The sequence below is a fragment of the Cupressus sempervirens genome, chromosome 9 (assembly GCF_028749045.1).
Source record: "Cupressus sempervirens isolate cs-2001-9-10 chromosome 9, ASM2874904v1, whole genome shotgun sequence".
Classification (NCBI taxonomy): Eukaryota; Viridiplantae; Streptophyta; class Pinopsida; order Cupressales; family Cupressaceae; genus Cupressus; species Cupressus sempervirens.
In genome coordinates, this window is record NC_143126.1 from 31,857,880 (window position 1) to 31,875,367 (window position 17,488).

Below are 17,488 nucleotides of genomic sequence, written 5' to 3' on the forward strand. Positions count from 1 at the left end.
TGCGCTCTTATGTTGAACCTTGTTGGTGGATAAATATTTCATTGGGACTTGCTTTTGCCAATTTTTTAGCATGCTTGGCTCATGTTATTGGTAATTTTATGATGGTGGATTAGTTAGCCCACCCTTATGGCACATTTTTGGAGGACACGCTACCCTTGAGTTGTGCCTGATTGGTCTTTGTGAATGTGTTTTTTATTGGTGGAGCTTATTTTTGTGGCTTGAACTTATTTTTGGAGAAGGCACTTTTATTGGATGGCATTGTTGACCTTCTTTATAGGCCTCATGTAAACAACCCACGTCCTAAGTTTACGCGCTTGATTAAAGAACTCTCCTCTTGCCTACCTTGCCTTGTTGTATAGGACCTACATATGTGTTGCACCTTATTTTGGTGGCTTCAACCTTAGCCCACCATTTTTTGACACTTGGTCCCCTTATTTTGGGAAATTAACAAGTTCATAATGAAATTTTTAGAGTGGAGATTAAGGACACCACATGGTTTTTGCAGGACTTCACACTCTGACATTTCATGAATGGTCGATTTGGTTATCCTTAGTAGTTTCCATGATACAAAAACATTTTTCACCACATAATTTTTTGGCCACCAGATTTTCCTCCCAACACCAGCCCTTTGATCTAGTGATAGTGACTTTTTTGACATCCTAATTTGTTTCTAGCGACTGGATTTTTTTTATGATAGGGGTCATTTTTCTAGCATTTTTTTACCTCGACAGTTGTTTGACCATCAAATTTATGCTCCTCGTATGTTGAAGTCCACATTGCATCAGCATTCCTACTTACCCTTATGGCTTTGTTTGGACCTACCTTTGCATCTTTGTTCATATCTTGAGCATATAGACTCCATTTTCTGCAAAAAAGATATTGCCAGAAAGTTGGTTCTGAGCCCACTGCACTAGTACAATTATTTATAGTTTTGATGCTTTTTTATGGCATTTTTGGTTGTCAAGGTCAGAAATTCTAATTTACACTCTAGGATACATATCTTGAGCATTTTATCTCTGATTTGGGAATTCTTTATATTGTTGCAAAAATCTTTTTGAACTCTTTCCATTGATCCTAGTTGTTTTTTGAGATTTTGCCCCAAACACATTTTATTTAGTTTTTTTATTTTTGCATTCTGGTAGATATTTTGGTTGTTTCAAGTCGAGGGATTGATTTTGTTTCTTTATATGATTCGTAATGGTTTGTATTATCTATTGTATTAGCCCTATGTCTCTTCTGGTCTATTTAGACATCATTTATCTATATTCTTGCAAATGCACTGAGATAAAGTGTCATATTGTATCTGTATTTTTGTTTTCCTTGTTTTGCCTTTTGATTCAAGTAGTCTCATTTGAGGACACTTGCACAGATTATTATATTCTTGTGATTTACCATATCTTGCGTCTTATTGTACATGCGCTACTCTAATTAAAGTGTCATGTGGGGTTGATGTTTTGCATGTGTTTGTCATCTTCCTTTGTCTAGAGAGTGTTCCTTCTGTGACATTAGCCTAATATCTAAGATTGATCACCTTAGTACACATATATATTCTTTTGTGCATCTTAATTGTGCTTCCTCGACATGAAGTTCTTTTGGCCTGCTTTTCTAGTTGACTGTCATCTCGCCCATGTCTACATTAGGGAGTTCTTCTGTTGTTTCTCATGTTTCCTTGGTACTTATGCATTTCGATGAGATGGATCATTTACCATACAAACACTCTTCTTTTTGTTCCTACTATGGATGCAGCCTTCCATGTGCAATTGATCAACTCTTTAGACTTTGGTGTTGTATGCCATATGTATCTCCGAGTTTAGTTATTTGCCTTGTTTGCCTCCTAATTCGAGTAGTTTCTTTTGAGAGAAATCATGCATATTATAGTCTTCTCGACCTAGTCAGGTTCTATTTTAGTGGAGGTTCTTCAGATCAACAATTACTTTTGACAGAGCTTTGTAGCTCATGCTTCAATGGCATTCTTCATGATCATCTTTTGTTCCCATCTTCTATGACATTCCCTAGTTTGGAGGCTTCTTCAATCCTTCACTAGTTATTTTCAATATTATTTCCATCTCTTTTTAGAGTAGGTATTTTCCCATGTGGTTTTCTCTATTTCTCCTCTTTTCAAAGATTTTGTTGTGCTTGGGTACCTCAACATCCATCATTGTTGAGACCAATTTTACTTTTAGTAGTAGTTTCTAGGTTTTTAGCTACTCCCTAAATTTATCTTAAGGGGGGCTATTAGAGTAATAAAAAAAAATCTTATTAATTAAATCATATTGATTTAATTATTAAGTCATTTATTATCTCTAGTTTACTTAAGCTAAACTTTGGGCATATAATAACTAATCCATTTATTAATTATTATCATGCAACTTAGGTTTTACCTTTTAGGGCTTTGATCTCCTTTATAAGTATTAATCTCTTTGTAATAATTCATTCACTTTTGATAATAGAAATTTCTCTTTTCACTCATCAAGAATGTCTCATCTATGGATTTGGAAATTCCAACCTTCATAGCTTTTGCTTCTCTCTTTATATGACAGGTGTTTGCATGCAGGTGATTCTTGAGAGCTGTAGGGTTGATCTTTCATCGAATTCAATAGATATTATCTTGATTGGGAGGTGGAGTTGGAAGAGTGGTTAAAGATTTTTACAAGAATTTTTTATCATCCCATGCTAGATCCAAAGAAGGAAGTCAAATTCAAAAGAGTGTAATTTAACAACTTCTTCTTCTTCTTCTTCTTCCACTTCTTCTTCTTCTTCTTCTTCTTCTTCTTCCTCTTCTTCCTCTTCCTCTTTCTTTTCCTCTTCTTCCTCTTCTTCTTCCTTTTAAACATGATAATTCTATATGTAGCTTGGATTGAATTACAATTAATTTGAATGAGGAAGATAATCTTGATGATTAATTTTTTTATACAACCAATGATGATATTCATGTTGGTTATTCTATCAATATGTGTGAGATTATTGATGTTAACCATGATTTACCAACTAGTTTTATAGAACACTTATCTCTTAGTCCTAGTGATGAGAAAAATGATTGATCTTCACAACATGGTTCTCATTTGAAACTAGCTATTGTTCCATTTAATGTGTTGGATATTCCTCCTCATGCATGTTTCCCACCTTCCTCACATACTCAACTCTCATATTGGGGAACATGAATTTTGTTGGAAAAGATCCTTTTGTATTGTGGATTATTTATTTATATTGTTATAATATGTCTCCCCTATGATGTGTTTCTTGATATATATTTTATTTAGATTTCTTTAGACGATCCTTATTACTCCATTGGCACAAGGTGATAAAGGAATCAATCTTATTGTTGTGTTCCTCTATTTGCATCTTATTTCTTCTATATGTTATTATGTATGTTATGTTGTGCATGTTCAACTGTTCATAAATGTGTCTTTGTATTGTCTAATTAGAGTTGATGCAAAATAGAAAGTACTTATTCTTTTTGGTCTCTATGATTCTAACCCAACAAAACTCTTCTTAGTGATTGATATGTGTTCTTCCTCTAGTTCTACTACATTTTAAAAATGATGACAATATGATATTGGTGACCATATAAATTCCTAAGATAGTATATATCTTTGTGTTCCTTTGTCAAGTGTTTCATTCCTTTTGATATGTCCTTTCTTGTGGGAATCTCCTAGTGAAAATGTCTTTTGTTAGTGCAAATATGCTTTGTGGAGATATTTCTTGCATTAAGGTGTTTAAAATCACGTTAACATGTGGGCATACACTTTTCTCCTTGTTTCACATTTTTCACACACATACATAGTGATTCAATTCAAATTCTATTGCAGATGACTGAGGAGACCTTTTTTCCTAGTCTTCATTTTTTAATCCCTTTGGAGACAATGCTTTGTTCAAGATCTCTCTCTCTCTCTCTCTCTCTCTCTCTCTCTCTCTCTCTCTCTCTCTCTCTCTCTCTCTCTCTCTCTCTCTCTCTCTCTCTCTCACTCACACACACAAGACTATTTTTGAATATGGAAAGCTGGAATATCTTGTCATATAGATAACTAGGATGATCCATTACCAAGTGCAATCATCAAGAAATCAAGTTTTTTTAAGGATTAACCATAGACAGAAATAACAATTACATGAAAATATAACCAATATAAGAAAATAATAAGTCGCACAAAAAAGAACATAAGACGCAAGGATTTAACGTAGTTCACCCAATCCCTGGGCTATGTCCACCAACAAGTCCAATACTATTATTATCTAGTGATTACAATATGCAATCCCTTACAACTCAATACCACCAGAAGAAGCTACAATCTCATCATACATTATGAAATCCCTAACTCTATGCCATTTTATACAAGCTTTTTTCTCTTACAAAATTAGGGCTAGGATAAGTCGTCCAATAGAAAAATAACAGTCGACCCCTTTTCCAATAATAGAGTCATTTTTGGCTTCGAGGGCGCTACCCTTGACCCCACCATGTATTGCGACAAAGAGCACACCTAGGGTGTTGCCTCTTGACCCCATCTTGGGGACGCTACCCCCAAACCCTTGTAGAAATAATCTAAGGGGAAACCACACCGAATAAACCTTTGATTCTGATTAGGCTCCAAATGACAACATTTTTTAAGCAATTAAGCAATTTGATTCAAGATTTGAAGGCAAGCATCAAAGGTCAAGTTTCTCCAATTCTTTTATTGTTCAAGATCATCCAAGTCAAACATAATATTCCATAATTGAAACAATTTTCTCTGCCATGATGCACAAGTAGAGGAAGATTTAATCAAGCGAGAAGATCCTTCCTTCCCTTCATATTATCTCTCCATCTTTGCAAGCAATTATCAAAGCATATTTACATTCAAGATCTAAGAGTAGTGTTCATAGATCCATGCGCTAATGAAGGAGTCATTAATTCTAATTTACATTCCAAGGTCAACTCTACAATTTCAAGTACGAATCTTCATGGGCATAAGCAACTTCCTACATCCATCCATGTGGTTCTATGGAAGGTGAATTAAACATTTGCATTTTTACATAATTTCCTTTATGCAATTTTATTTTATTTTTAACATACCCTACTAAAAAAATCAAAAGCATTTTGTACCTTACATTATGTTCTTAGATTTCAGCCATGGGTCAAATCTACATTATGGCTTTCATTTATGTACATTTGAATTCTTGGTTGGTTTGTATCAATTTTGTAATTCCTATTTTTAAGTGTATCATCTTAAATGGGAAGGCCCCATTGACTTGGGGGATCTTAAGATGTTTTAGGTTCTCTTTGATGATTTTCCAGACTATAGGTGCATTCATGCTCAAGTTTAGCTATTTTCTACATTTCTACCTGCTTAGTTTCAAGTTCACTTCACCTATTGATTATGGATAAGTCTAAAACTAGAAGCTAGTTGGGCCAAGGGACCAAGTTGAGGTTGACTTGGTCCTTTATAGGGTCCAAGTCAAAGTCGACCTTGTCCCCTAAGTGAAATCAATTTCAGATTTTGGGAATTAATTCAATTTTCCAGTTTCTACCATGATTCTTGTATACTCCTTATTAGTGTCCACACTTGGAATTGGGTATATAAAGAAGCTTTCTCCTTTAATTCTGACACCCACAAGTAGTGTAAAGATCGCACATCAAGGAAGCAAGAAAATAATTATCAATCTACATCTTTGTAAACATTCATTTTGGTAATCATGGAGTTCAAGCAATGATTCATTGAAGGCCTTCTTTCATGTCTTTCTTCTTTAAGATCCAACTTCATTTCTTGTTGCTAGTGAAGTTGGCCATTCAAGAGATCTACACTCATCATCATTGCATTCATCCTTCTTACATTGAGGATGTTTACATCCATAGATTCATGATATGGCTTGTGTAGATCTATTGCATAATCAGAGATATCCTACATGCAAGAAATTCATCATTCAAGCATTCTTGGCAAGAAAGGTGCATATTTATGTTTATCTTGTTTTACGTACATTATGATTCCAAGATTTATTGCTCAATCTAGGGCTTGACCAAGGCTAACCCTCCCACCAACAAACCCAAAAAAACTTTTCTCTTGTATGCAAATGTCAAAAGTATAGGTTTTGATCACAAAATCAAGCACCCGTTGTAATGAAGATTCAAGATATGAGCTTTGCTCCAAGATCCAAATAGAAGTCATTTTGGTTCCCAAGTCATCTTGGTCCCAATTCCAGTTTTCACGATAGAAATCACAAAACTAGCACAGAACAATCTAGATCATAGTTTTTTGCACTTAGGTTGACATTGTCCCTCCAGGATTACTTGGTCTTGAAGGCATCTTGGCACTTGGGTTGAATTAGTTCCAAAACTTTCAAATTTTTAGATTCAGTTGTTGCAAGTCTTTGCTATCTCATTCTTTCATTGTCTTCTTAGTCTTTTATAGAATTGGTATTAGGCTCATGAAAATGGAAAATGATGAAACAGTGTAATATAAAGGATAAATTAGACAAGCTACTAAATGTAATGATGAAAACAATTGGTATTCAACATTACATTATATGGGAGGAAAACAAAGCAAACGAGGAATCAACTAGCACACGAGAATGCAAGCAATATGTAAAACCCTTTTGGGATGATAGAATTACTTGGGTTTTGCCCCACCTTTCCCTAAGAGAAGGAATCAAATAGTATAAATGTGAATTAAGATTGCCTTTGTATCTTAAATGTAAAAAGAAAGAAGACAACTTAAGATGCAATGTAAATGAAATGAAAAGCAAATAAGATCTGAAATGTAACAAGGAAATGAAAGAACATGAAATTGAAATGACTTATCTTGATCAAAAGGGACAAACTGAAATATGAAATTTTGTTGTTATTTTGTGGCAAACTAACAAAACGACAAATTAGGATATAAAAGACCTACAGTAGTCAAAGTTAAAAAAATATAAAAGCTCTAGAACCAAGTTGATGTGAGTGTAGAAAACTAAGATTTGGATTGTTCTACATTTGTTTGGTGATTTTTGTTCCAAGTTAGTCTCCCCTTGAGCCTAACGAGGCATCTTCCTTCCAAATTTGTAGCCTTGGAAAGGAGAAGCAATCTACCTATTTGCATTGCTTCACTTTTCCTTACAGACTAAAGATAAATTAAGCACCAATTTTAGGTAATTTTAGCACATGATTTTAGCACTTTTTGTAATTTCATATATTAGGTACATTAAATGAAGGATGTAATAGTCTTTAGGCCATTTAGTTAACCTTTGGATCTATATATAGTTGGCAATGTTCTTGTGAAAACTTGTTTTGCACATATATTATGATGTCACTAATTCCTTGCTAAAATTTTGAGCAGTTTTTGGAGTTCAAATTTTTGCTCCTTAAAGGGTTTCCCTTACTTTAATCACTTTGGTGTGGTATGCATGTAATTTATGGTGTTTTTGTCAAGTTTTTGTACCTGTTGTAAAGATCTAAAAAAAGTCCTTACATAACCCTCCTCTCAAAGTTAATGTAAAAGTTGTATTACTACCTTAATTTTCTTACAAATCCTTATCAAATTTTTTATATAAACAAAATCTCCTTGCTCTTCTTCTTTGTTTTTGGCTCCTATCTAATCATTGTTGGTTGAATTTGAATTGTAGTTCTTATTTCTCCTTGCATGAAAAAAAACTAATAAAATATTTTTCTTCTATTTTACAAGTTCCAATCGAAAGTATATCACAATGAAATTCCACACTACTAACATATCCTTTTATACATAAACATTCAAACTTTGCATGCATGTTTGTGACGTTAAATATGTTTATAAGTGTAGTGATTCAAAGATTTGCACACCTAATAATATGAACCATGTAAAACTGAAACACGAAACCAACAAACATTTTTTTAACCACTATTTTTTAATAATAATAACTATTATAGCAACCTCTTTCACCCTACCATTAAAATACATCTTATAACACAATGATCAAGTCTCTACAATCTCACATACAAGGTCAAGAGTTCAACTCTTATGCCCTTTTCTTATATCTTTAAAAAAAACTATTATAAAAAACAAATGCTACACAATAATGGTTCAATTATAACATGATAGTAAAATGGGACAAAAAATTAGGACGTGCCTATCCTCCATACAAATTGCCAAAAAAATATGTAAAACAAAAAATTATGTCTTAAATGTAGTAGAATAAAGTAATATGTAAAACAAAAAATTATGTCTTAAATGTAGTAGAATAAAGTAAAAAGATTTAACACGTTTATCTATTTTGGTTAATTTATCTTTGTTATAGAAGCTACTTTACAGTTGCATAATTAATGAACATCTAAAAAATGGCTAAAATAATATTGTGATATATAATTCTAATGGATTGCCCCTGTTTATTTTATAGTTTTAAAACAACCAGTATAATTAGAATATAAGATTTTGTATTTTAAAAATAATTTCATTTATACATTTACAAATTAAAAAGAATGTAAGGAGAGCCCAATAATGCTCAGTTCTTGGAAGAGTGTCATGCTTCAGGTACTCTTGATCGTTTATTTCAGTTCATTAGAAGTGTCGCTTGTAGCTTGCGCACATGTTAGTAGTAGTCACAAGCTCCCCTATTTCTATTTTACATGTTTTTCACGGCTCTCCTTGGAAGGGAATATCATTCAAGGCCAGTAGATCCATTTTCAAATGCAAATATCAATATTCTTGAATAAAAAATTACAATCCCAAGCCCAGTGATTTTGGTCGTTTTACTGCTTCAATAGGTTGGACGATACCTTGCCCATCTTTCCCCAGACCAGTCCCTTCAACAAAGCCCATTTTTGCCATCATCCTGGACCCAAAACCTTTCGTATGAACTTCGAAGCTACCCATCTTGGATGAACTTACAGTAACCTTTCTTTCTACGCTTGCCCCATTCCCACGGCCTTTCAGATTCTTTTCAACTACATTTACACAGGAAACAGATGTTTCGGCGATGCGGGCATCAGGTGCCATCGTGCCGCTAGAAACAAACGACATTGGCTGGTTCGCATAGTCAGTAGCACGTTTCTTCTCATTCTTTTTAATGGGGCCCACTTTTTTACTGCCAGACACAGCCGTGCTACCCGAATGAACATAAACCATCTTGGATGGCGTTTTATTGAATTCTCGGCTAAAAGATTCATCATGCTTCATGCTCCAATAAGCTCTGCGAGCAGCACGCCTTGTTTTCGTAGCCATTCGATCTTGTTCTGAAGACACCTTTACCCTGTTGAACGAACCTCCATAACCCACTTCATCTGATTCATATCCAGCACCCAACAACTACAGACAACAAAAATCAAATTGTTTAAAAAATTATGATCCGATAAAGAATAGAACCACTAGACCAAACAAAACTCTAATATCTCATACAAATCAGACAAACATGCCAAATTATCTGTACATGCCCATACAGGTTGACGAATTATAAGACACTTTGTTTTTTGCAGCTCTTGCTCTCTTGCTCTCTCATCCTGATGATGAATCAGGTAGTGTGATTTGAAATGTTAATGGTAAAACTTTCAACACAATCTAATCCAAAAGCAATTACGAACAATAATAATCTTTGTCAAAGCAAATTTGTATATAGGGGGCCTGGTAAGCTAATTGTATCTTCATGCACGTCATCCTTTTGCTACATGCATGGAACAAACTTGGAGTTATAAAATCCATTAGTGGAAGCAAATTGTATAATAATCATCGAAGCTGTTTTTCAATATCGATCTCTTTATGCAAATAATCATGGAAACCTAAGCTTCTTATAATTTTTTCTGACAAAATACAATGCATGATTTCTATACAAACATTGGATCAATTGCAAGTTCATCTAGGTAAACTTATTGTAACCTTATATGAATGAAAAGAAGTAACAATAACAAACATGGAAACCAATCAAACTACCTGCAACAAACGGCTTTTGTCACTGGCAGATGGCATACACGTGTGTTTTGTGCGAGATACTGTCACAATCCTGTAAAGCCAAACGTGTATAGGATATTAACATGAAAAATTAAAAAATGTATCACAATAAATATAAACTGATTCCGCAATCATATAACATTAATAAATCCCTTGTTAGATATGCGAAAGGAACACAGGAATACCAAATCCCTTGTTTGTATGCAAAATGAAATACAAATAGCATTTTTAACATTCATGTAAAATTACTTCCAAACAAGGGAACATCTAGTTCTTTTATGCTTCATCCATTTCAGATTTGCTGTGTCAAGATGGATACATTCAGTGTTAATGCTGATTTTGATTTAGAGAATGAAATTGATGCGGAATATATTGCATGCAGCCAAGTGCACTCCCAAAGCAGAACCAGAGACAGTTCAACTGCAAGTATATCCCTTAAAAGTTATCACAACTTTCCAAAGGGCCATTTAGCAGCAGAAATAATCCGTTACAGGAATTTGCATCAGTAAATGACAAAACCAGAGAACTTAATTCAGGTGGGAATTGGTAATGGAAATGCGACATTTGCCCAAATGGTCGGATTGGCAGCATGCCATTGTGACAAGGATCAATGCACACTTTTTACATATCCTTGGCAAAGATGTTGGGGCTTGTGAGAAACACATACTTGAAATGAGGGATCAAATTAGCTCATAGAGAAATCACTGAACCATCAAGTTCTAGTACATCACAAGGTTAAAGTAGACCGTCTTCATTTTTATTATTTGGGTTGAGTGCAGTGGAACCTAACTGAACCCAATCTCAATAATGTTGAATGTGCAAGGAAGAGAACAGGTGGAAGGAGTCGAAGACTTCAGTAGGTGAAGGGGGTGATGGAGATGAAGGAGACTAATCGGTAATACTTTTTAGATGAATGTATAATGTACCTGTAACTAGATTTAAATGATAAGTGCTGGAAACTGCAACAGAGCATTAGTACACAATAGAAGATATATATCCAAATCTTAAAACAGGTTAGGAAGACTAATTACTTGCACGATCTAGATGCTATCCCTCGCTACCCTTCCTAATCCTTAGGAAAGGACTTCTCTCAAATAACCTAACCCTCTAATGAGAATAAATTCTCGATTAGGCAATCGTCATATGAGGAGTGCTTCCCTAAGGCCTCTGGGGTCTCTTTTAGACATTACTTAGTAGAGATCCCATCTCTAACCAAGCCTCTTCTCTGACATATGCATATAATTAACCACTACAATATATATTGTCTCTAAGAGCTTCTCTACAAATCTCTCCCTGGGATCCTACTCAGGAAACCCTACATTCACTCTTGAATGTCCTCTGATCACTGAGTAACTTTTAAGGAGCTCAACATCCACGGATGTTCTCTACCAAAGGATTCTCTTAGACTTTAATGAGAGTATAAGTTCTCATCTCTGTTATGTAGTAATATCTGTTTGATTGGTAAATTCTCTACTATAATTTAATACTCATATCATAATGATGCATACCTCTTTAACTCTGAACTGATATCTCTTGCAACTATTTTTATCCTCTTTCCTTTGGCCGATAGTTTATAGATTCTTTTATTTATTCATTATATTATCAATCTGTTTATTTCTCTCGTGTTATCTCTGATGAGGATCAACTTCCTAACCTTACATTACTCTTCCTTACTGCTATGTGGCTTTCCTCTGATCACTGAGTTCCTTTTAAGGAGCTCAACATCCACGGATGTTCTCTACCAAAGGATTCTCTTAGACAGAGTATAAGTTCTCATCTCTGTTATGTATTAATAGCTGTTTAATTGGTAAATTCTCTACTATAATTTAATACTCATATCATAGTGATGCATACCTCTTTAACTCTGAACTGATATCTCTTGCAACTATTTTTATCCTCTTTCCTTTGGACGATAGTGTATAGATTCTTTTATTTATTCATTATATTATCAATCTGTTTATTTCTCTCATGTTATCTCTGATAAGGATCAACTTCCTAACCTTACATTACTCTTCCTTACTGCTATGTGGCTTTCCTCTGCAATAACTAGTTATCTTTGATCTTATAAGTCTTACTAGCTGTCTTTGAATTTTCTTAATGTTGTCCATTTCTGTTTTTTAGGTTTATTGTCTTTTGTTTACTTGTATTCTGCAAGTAGGGATTTTACTTATCTTTTTCCCAGTAGGGGGTACTTCCTAATATTGGCACCTCATCTAAGGCTGCAACTGTTAGTAATCTCTGTATTTTCCATTATCTACTGTCCATGCTGGATATGTGATAGGTCTTCCTTGTCACTTCTAATCACATCTTTGCCTTATTGTCTGTTTCTGACTTCTGTCTGCATATATCTCTATATTGTTTGCTTGTGATTTGTCAATGACTGCGATACTGTTATTGTCACCTTTTGATGGGATATTCCTTGTTTTCCACGTTAATATTATAAATGCCTGCTTTCATTCCCAAGTCAATAATCATATCTTTATTTTGGTTGACGTCATTACATACTCCTGCGGTTTCCATATCTCCCGTCGGTTGCCTTCAATCATTTAATATATGTTATGAGACTCTACATAGGTGTTGCCCTTTACATCATCTGTTGCTTTTTATCCTTGTCTCTCCCGCAGACCCTTCCACAGTGGTGAGGTATGTAGTAATAACATTTGCCAAAGGCTCATGAGTTGAATCCAAGTCATTCGCCCTTTAAGATGTTTCCTGCTTTTGGTTGTAATCCTTGTATACCTTCTCGATGGTAACATTTCTATCCTCTTCATTGTCTTTTTAAATTTTTTTGAATTTTTCCTTTTTCCTCCCTTTCAAATGCTACAATCCACTCAATTAAATATCTTGGGTCTTGAAATGTTGTGACTATTGGTTACTAATAACTAACAATCTCTTTAAAAGAAATAATCACCACTATTACCTATCTCCTCATTTAAAAATCATTTCCTTATTGATTAAATGATTGTTCATTTCCAGCTAATTATTCCATTGCAGATTTTAGATATAGTTGTCTATAATTGGTATCGATAAATATATATCTAGTTTTTCATCTATTAATACTGCACTACAGATATTTTAACAATTAGTCAATTCTTCTTGGTAATTGTTAATCTTTGTATTATTGATAATAATAATAACCACTTGACCAATAAAATAAATAAAATCATTAAGTATTCCCAGGAAGACAATAATATTGATTTCTTTAATATTATTATTTATTTATTTGTAATGATATTATTTAGTTAATCATTCTCTATATTTAGTTACTATATATTATTATATTATATTTTAGCACAGGAGGTATTATCATTAAGATCTTATGTGGGGGACATGACAGCATGTGGGACGCATTTTTTATATAAACTGTTTTCATTGTCATCAAATAGACTCTAACAGTCCTAGTCTAGGGGAGATCTATGAGCGCAATTATAGAATGCTTTGCCAAATGAAGACCGCAATTTGCACAGAAGACCCCATCCTAGAGTTGTACAATGAGCATACTCACCCCGTCATCTAGAAAGGGAGAGAAGTAGAACAACTTTCTAAACATGACTGCATATGCTTTGAATCCAAAATAACATTTGAAAAGAGTAGGTAGGATTCTTCCTACTAAGGATCATGGGTAAGGAATGGCCTCTTAAAAGGCCTTATAAAATACATAGTTTAGACTTTAGAGGACACTTTGTTGGTCATAGATGATTAACTTCCTGCTAAGGATCATGGGTAAGGAATGGCCTCATAAAAGCCTTACAAAATACATAGTTTAGACTTTAGAGGAAGCTTCACTCACCAATTGTCCTCACTCACAGATTTGTATTCCACTACTGCTAAGGGGGAATGGTCCACATATAGCTTTTATTCAATCTCTAAAGAGGAACAGACCTACCACTGTGAGGGTGAAAAAGCTCATTGCAGTGCATAGTATCTTGCATCTGACTCACTGCAAGACATCTGTGTATAGGCAGCGGCCAAACAAAGATGGGACATAGCACCTAAGGAGCCACAACAACCTGATGATGACCACAATGTGTAGATGGGATTGGAGGAAATAGATCCACTGATGAACAGTTACCCATGTATGCAGCTGCAGATGACAATGATTCTTATTTTTGAGCCTTCTGCTTAAATACAAACAACAATAGATGTTGCTTTGGCAATTTAATTATTTTATTTTGATGCTTGTCTCTAGTATCATGTGACTCTAATTGGTCCTTTAAACTTTCAACTTATTTGAATATTTTGATTTGCCAGGATTCCAATTTTCAACAATGATGATTCATGAAAGATCTTTGATATTCAAATACTAATTATAACATTTTGTTAGTTACTTTGATGCATGAAATTAAATCAAATTCAAAAAAATTGCTCTGGGCATTGTTTAGTTTAAGTTACTCGTATCTTGTTTTTTTTTTTTTTTGATATGCTAGGACTGTCCTTGCATCTCTTCCCAGCAACCCGCCATACCTTACCTTGGGCTTACTTATTTGATGCCAGGTTGAGGACCAACGGAGTGATATGAGATGGGACTAGTCCTCTATGGATGGACACAACAGCCCGCAAGTACACCTCTCAAGCCAGCGAGAGTAGAACATTGGACCTTCGGGTAGAACCCAAAGCCTAAGCATAACCTTACCAACCATTCAGACTAGGGGCGAACCTATATCTCTTTTTTGTTTTCTGTTTTTTTTTTGTACTTTTTAGGTTATAATTTTTCATTAATATATATCATATTAGAGCTGTCCCCATAATTTTGGAATTTTTGAATTTCCCTATAACCATATAAAAGAAAAATATATGTTGTCTTACACATGCTAGAACAGTATGTATATTTTCAAAATGTAGACATGTACCTTTTCTTGCCAGAACCTTGTCGTCCACTTTTCAAGCGATAAATTGAAGCAAGTCGCTGAACCTAGAAAAGCCCAAACATCACAAAAAGGTATTAACATCAACACAAAACCATGCAAAACATAGCATATACCAATTTAAAAAGCCACATTAAAATAGCCTCAAAGAAAACTGCACAACTTAAAACTCATCACTGAAGTTACCAAAAGGCAACATTATGGTGGGTGAGCTCCATGCCTTCCAAATCTCTGGTTTCTAATGGAACTACATGATTAACAAAGAAAAATGAAACAAAATCCTATATATTGTTTGAAATCCAGAAAAACGATATCTAGAACTTCATGGACTGTAGCAATTCTGTGTTTCTAATAAAAAAGAAATTATTTATTTCAATATTTTCATATAATTTTAAAAAACCAAGATGTTTATGATATTACATATGACCATTCCTAACCATGTAATAAGTTCTCTCTTCTTCCAAGCCTAAAATTAAAAATGTCAATTTCAGGCCATGCCATCAACTGATATTTCATCGGCACTGTGCATAGGTTAGTTTTTAATCAATAATATTATAACTTACAGATAATTGATCTTGGGACAAGCATCTTGATCTAATTTACAATCTACTAAGCACTTTATCCAATAGCAATTACACTGGTAGGATGGTATTTATAATTTTATTATGATGACAATGTTAGGACAGCAGTGATCTAATTGTTTGGACTTCCACAGCGCTATGTTATCAACTCTTCTTTCAGGTGTGAATTTTGATCTCACATCTTGTTATAATTTCAGTATGCTTATTGTAAATTTTAAATGTAATTTGTGTAAGAAATTGCTAGGAAAAAACCATGATACTATTTGTAGGCTGGTAATAAGTAATTAGTGAACTATAGTAGACTTGTTATGAAATAAAATGTACCGAAGAATCACAACGGTTGGTATTCTTAACCAGTCGGAATGCTATATGTACGGTTTGTACATAACAGTGAAGGATATGGGGGTTATTGTTGGTAATGTAATACTGCGTTATAACCAATAAAAGTAATATTCTGCCATTGTCATGTGTTTTCTATGACATTGTTATTTATGTTGTTATCCTGTCAATCATAATCTTGTTGCATTAGTACAAAGTCACGGTGTTAAGACTACTTCCATATGCGGCATATAATAACATCACTTCCATATTTAGCACATAACATTTCTGGTGAGCTGTCTAGTATGAGCCTAAAGGTCTCTAGGTGATAGGTGATGGATGGAGGTATAATGGATCATACTTTTAACCAACAAGTAGTCATAACAAACAGTGACATCAAGGAGGAAGTGACCTCAGAGGATCAATTGACACAGGACCTCGTTCAAGTGTGGGACATAGTGGTAGACCAGTATGTAGGGCAGCAGGCAAAGCAGAAAGCTCTTCCCACCAATATGGTACGGGCTGAACTCCCGATGAACGAAGCAATGTACGATCTCCTGGGGAGCCTTCCAAAGTTACTAGCACATAGGCTGGTGGAAGTAGAAGAAGAGTGAGAGGCTATCCAAAGAGAACAACAAAGACAACAACATTGCCACGATACCAAGAAAGGAACTAGTGGGATGGGGAACCCTGCGACACAAACAAGCGTCGCACATCTGGTGACTCCAAGAATCAGTACCCCTCCTGCCAAATAAGGACAGCAGGCGTCATAAGGAGACACAACCAGAGGAAAATGAAGCCAGAGTGAGACAATCCTAATGAATCCAACAACCTTTAGAGAGATGACAAAAGTTGCTGCGCCTTGTGAAAGAGTCTAGCAGTTCTCACAAACCCAGTGAAAACCGTAAGGAGGGGTTGCCACTTTAGTGTCATTGAGACAAAATTAATACTTGGTACTACCCCAAAGGAGGTAGATACAGATAGCTAGGGAAGCGAGTTGGGTGAAACAAAACCATTTGTGCACTCTAAAGCCAGTGACAGGAAAGAAGCTTCGAAGGAGAGGTAGCCAACTTATTCGATAATGGTGTATGTTGGATAAGGGGGCTGGCCATATCCAACAAAATAAGAATAGGGCAAACAAAGCCAGAGACCCCAAGAAGGAGGGAGTATCAATACCACCAAGGTATATATGAAGACAATGGTAGAAGGGAAGTCTCATAGTGTAACAGTGCGAGACAACTACCAAGGGAGCGCGGAGGAACAACTGATCAACCTAATTTCCAAAACACAAGGGGTCCCAATCAAGGGAGAAAAATGCCAAACACTCCGAACAAATAGAAACACCCCAAGTTTAATGGTGATGGTAGCACAATATTGTAAGACATGCGAGACCATTTGAGAGGTAACTAGACAAGAGCATGAAGATTATTGGGTGAAGGCCTTCCTAACCACAGCCATTGACTTGTACACTAGCCTTCCAGCCACCGAAAAGACAACCTGGAACAATATAAAGAAAGCCTTTAAAGCAGAATTTAGGTCATGGGATGATGATGGGGTAGTAGCAAAAATATATAACACAGGCCAAGGAAAGAGCAAGACTATTTGGTCCTACCATCGAAGGCTGAAGGAGCTCATAGGCAAGTTGAAGTATAAACCAACAGATGGATTAAAAAAGAGGTGGTTCATAGACGATCTATCTCCTATCATTAGGTAGAAAATGAAAGCAGTGTCCCCGTCCACATATACAGAGGCCTATGATTGAGCAATGGGTATTGAAAGTGAGAACAAAACATCAAGAAATAAGAAAAAAGTGATGACAGCAACGAGGACAGCGATGGAGAGTCCCCAACCATCTAGGGAC

The 17,488-nt window shown here is 35.0% G+C and overlaps 1 protein-coding gene across 2 annotated transcripts in view; it reads right to left on the reverse strand.

The window, feature by feature from the left end:
- Positions 1–8,336: 8,336 nt before the first annotated feature.
- Positions 8,337–17,488, reverse strand: part of LOC149537474 (D111/G-patch domain-containing protein) — a 61,631-nt gene continuing 52,479 nt past the window's right edge. For both annotated transcript variants that reach the window (XM_089798907.1, XM_089798906.1), the window contains 3 exons: positions 14,714–14,775; positions 9,846–9,915; positions 8,337–9,227 (listed from right to left, as the gene is read on the reverse strand). In XM_089798907.1, the coding sequence (XP_089655033.1) occupies positions 8,640–9,227; positions 9,846–9,915; positions 14,714–14,775 (720 nt within the window). In that variant the 3' untranslated portion in view covers positions 8,337–8,639. The remainder of the gene's footprint in view (positions 9,228–9,845; positions 9,916–14,713; positions 14,776–17,488) is intronic.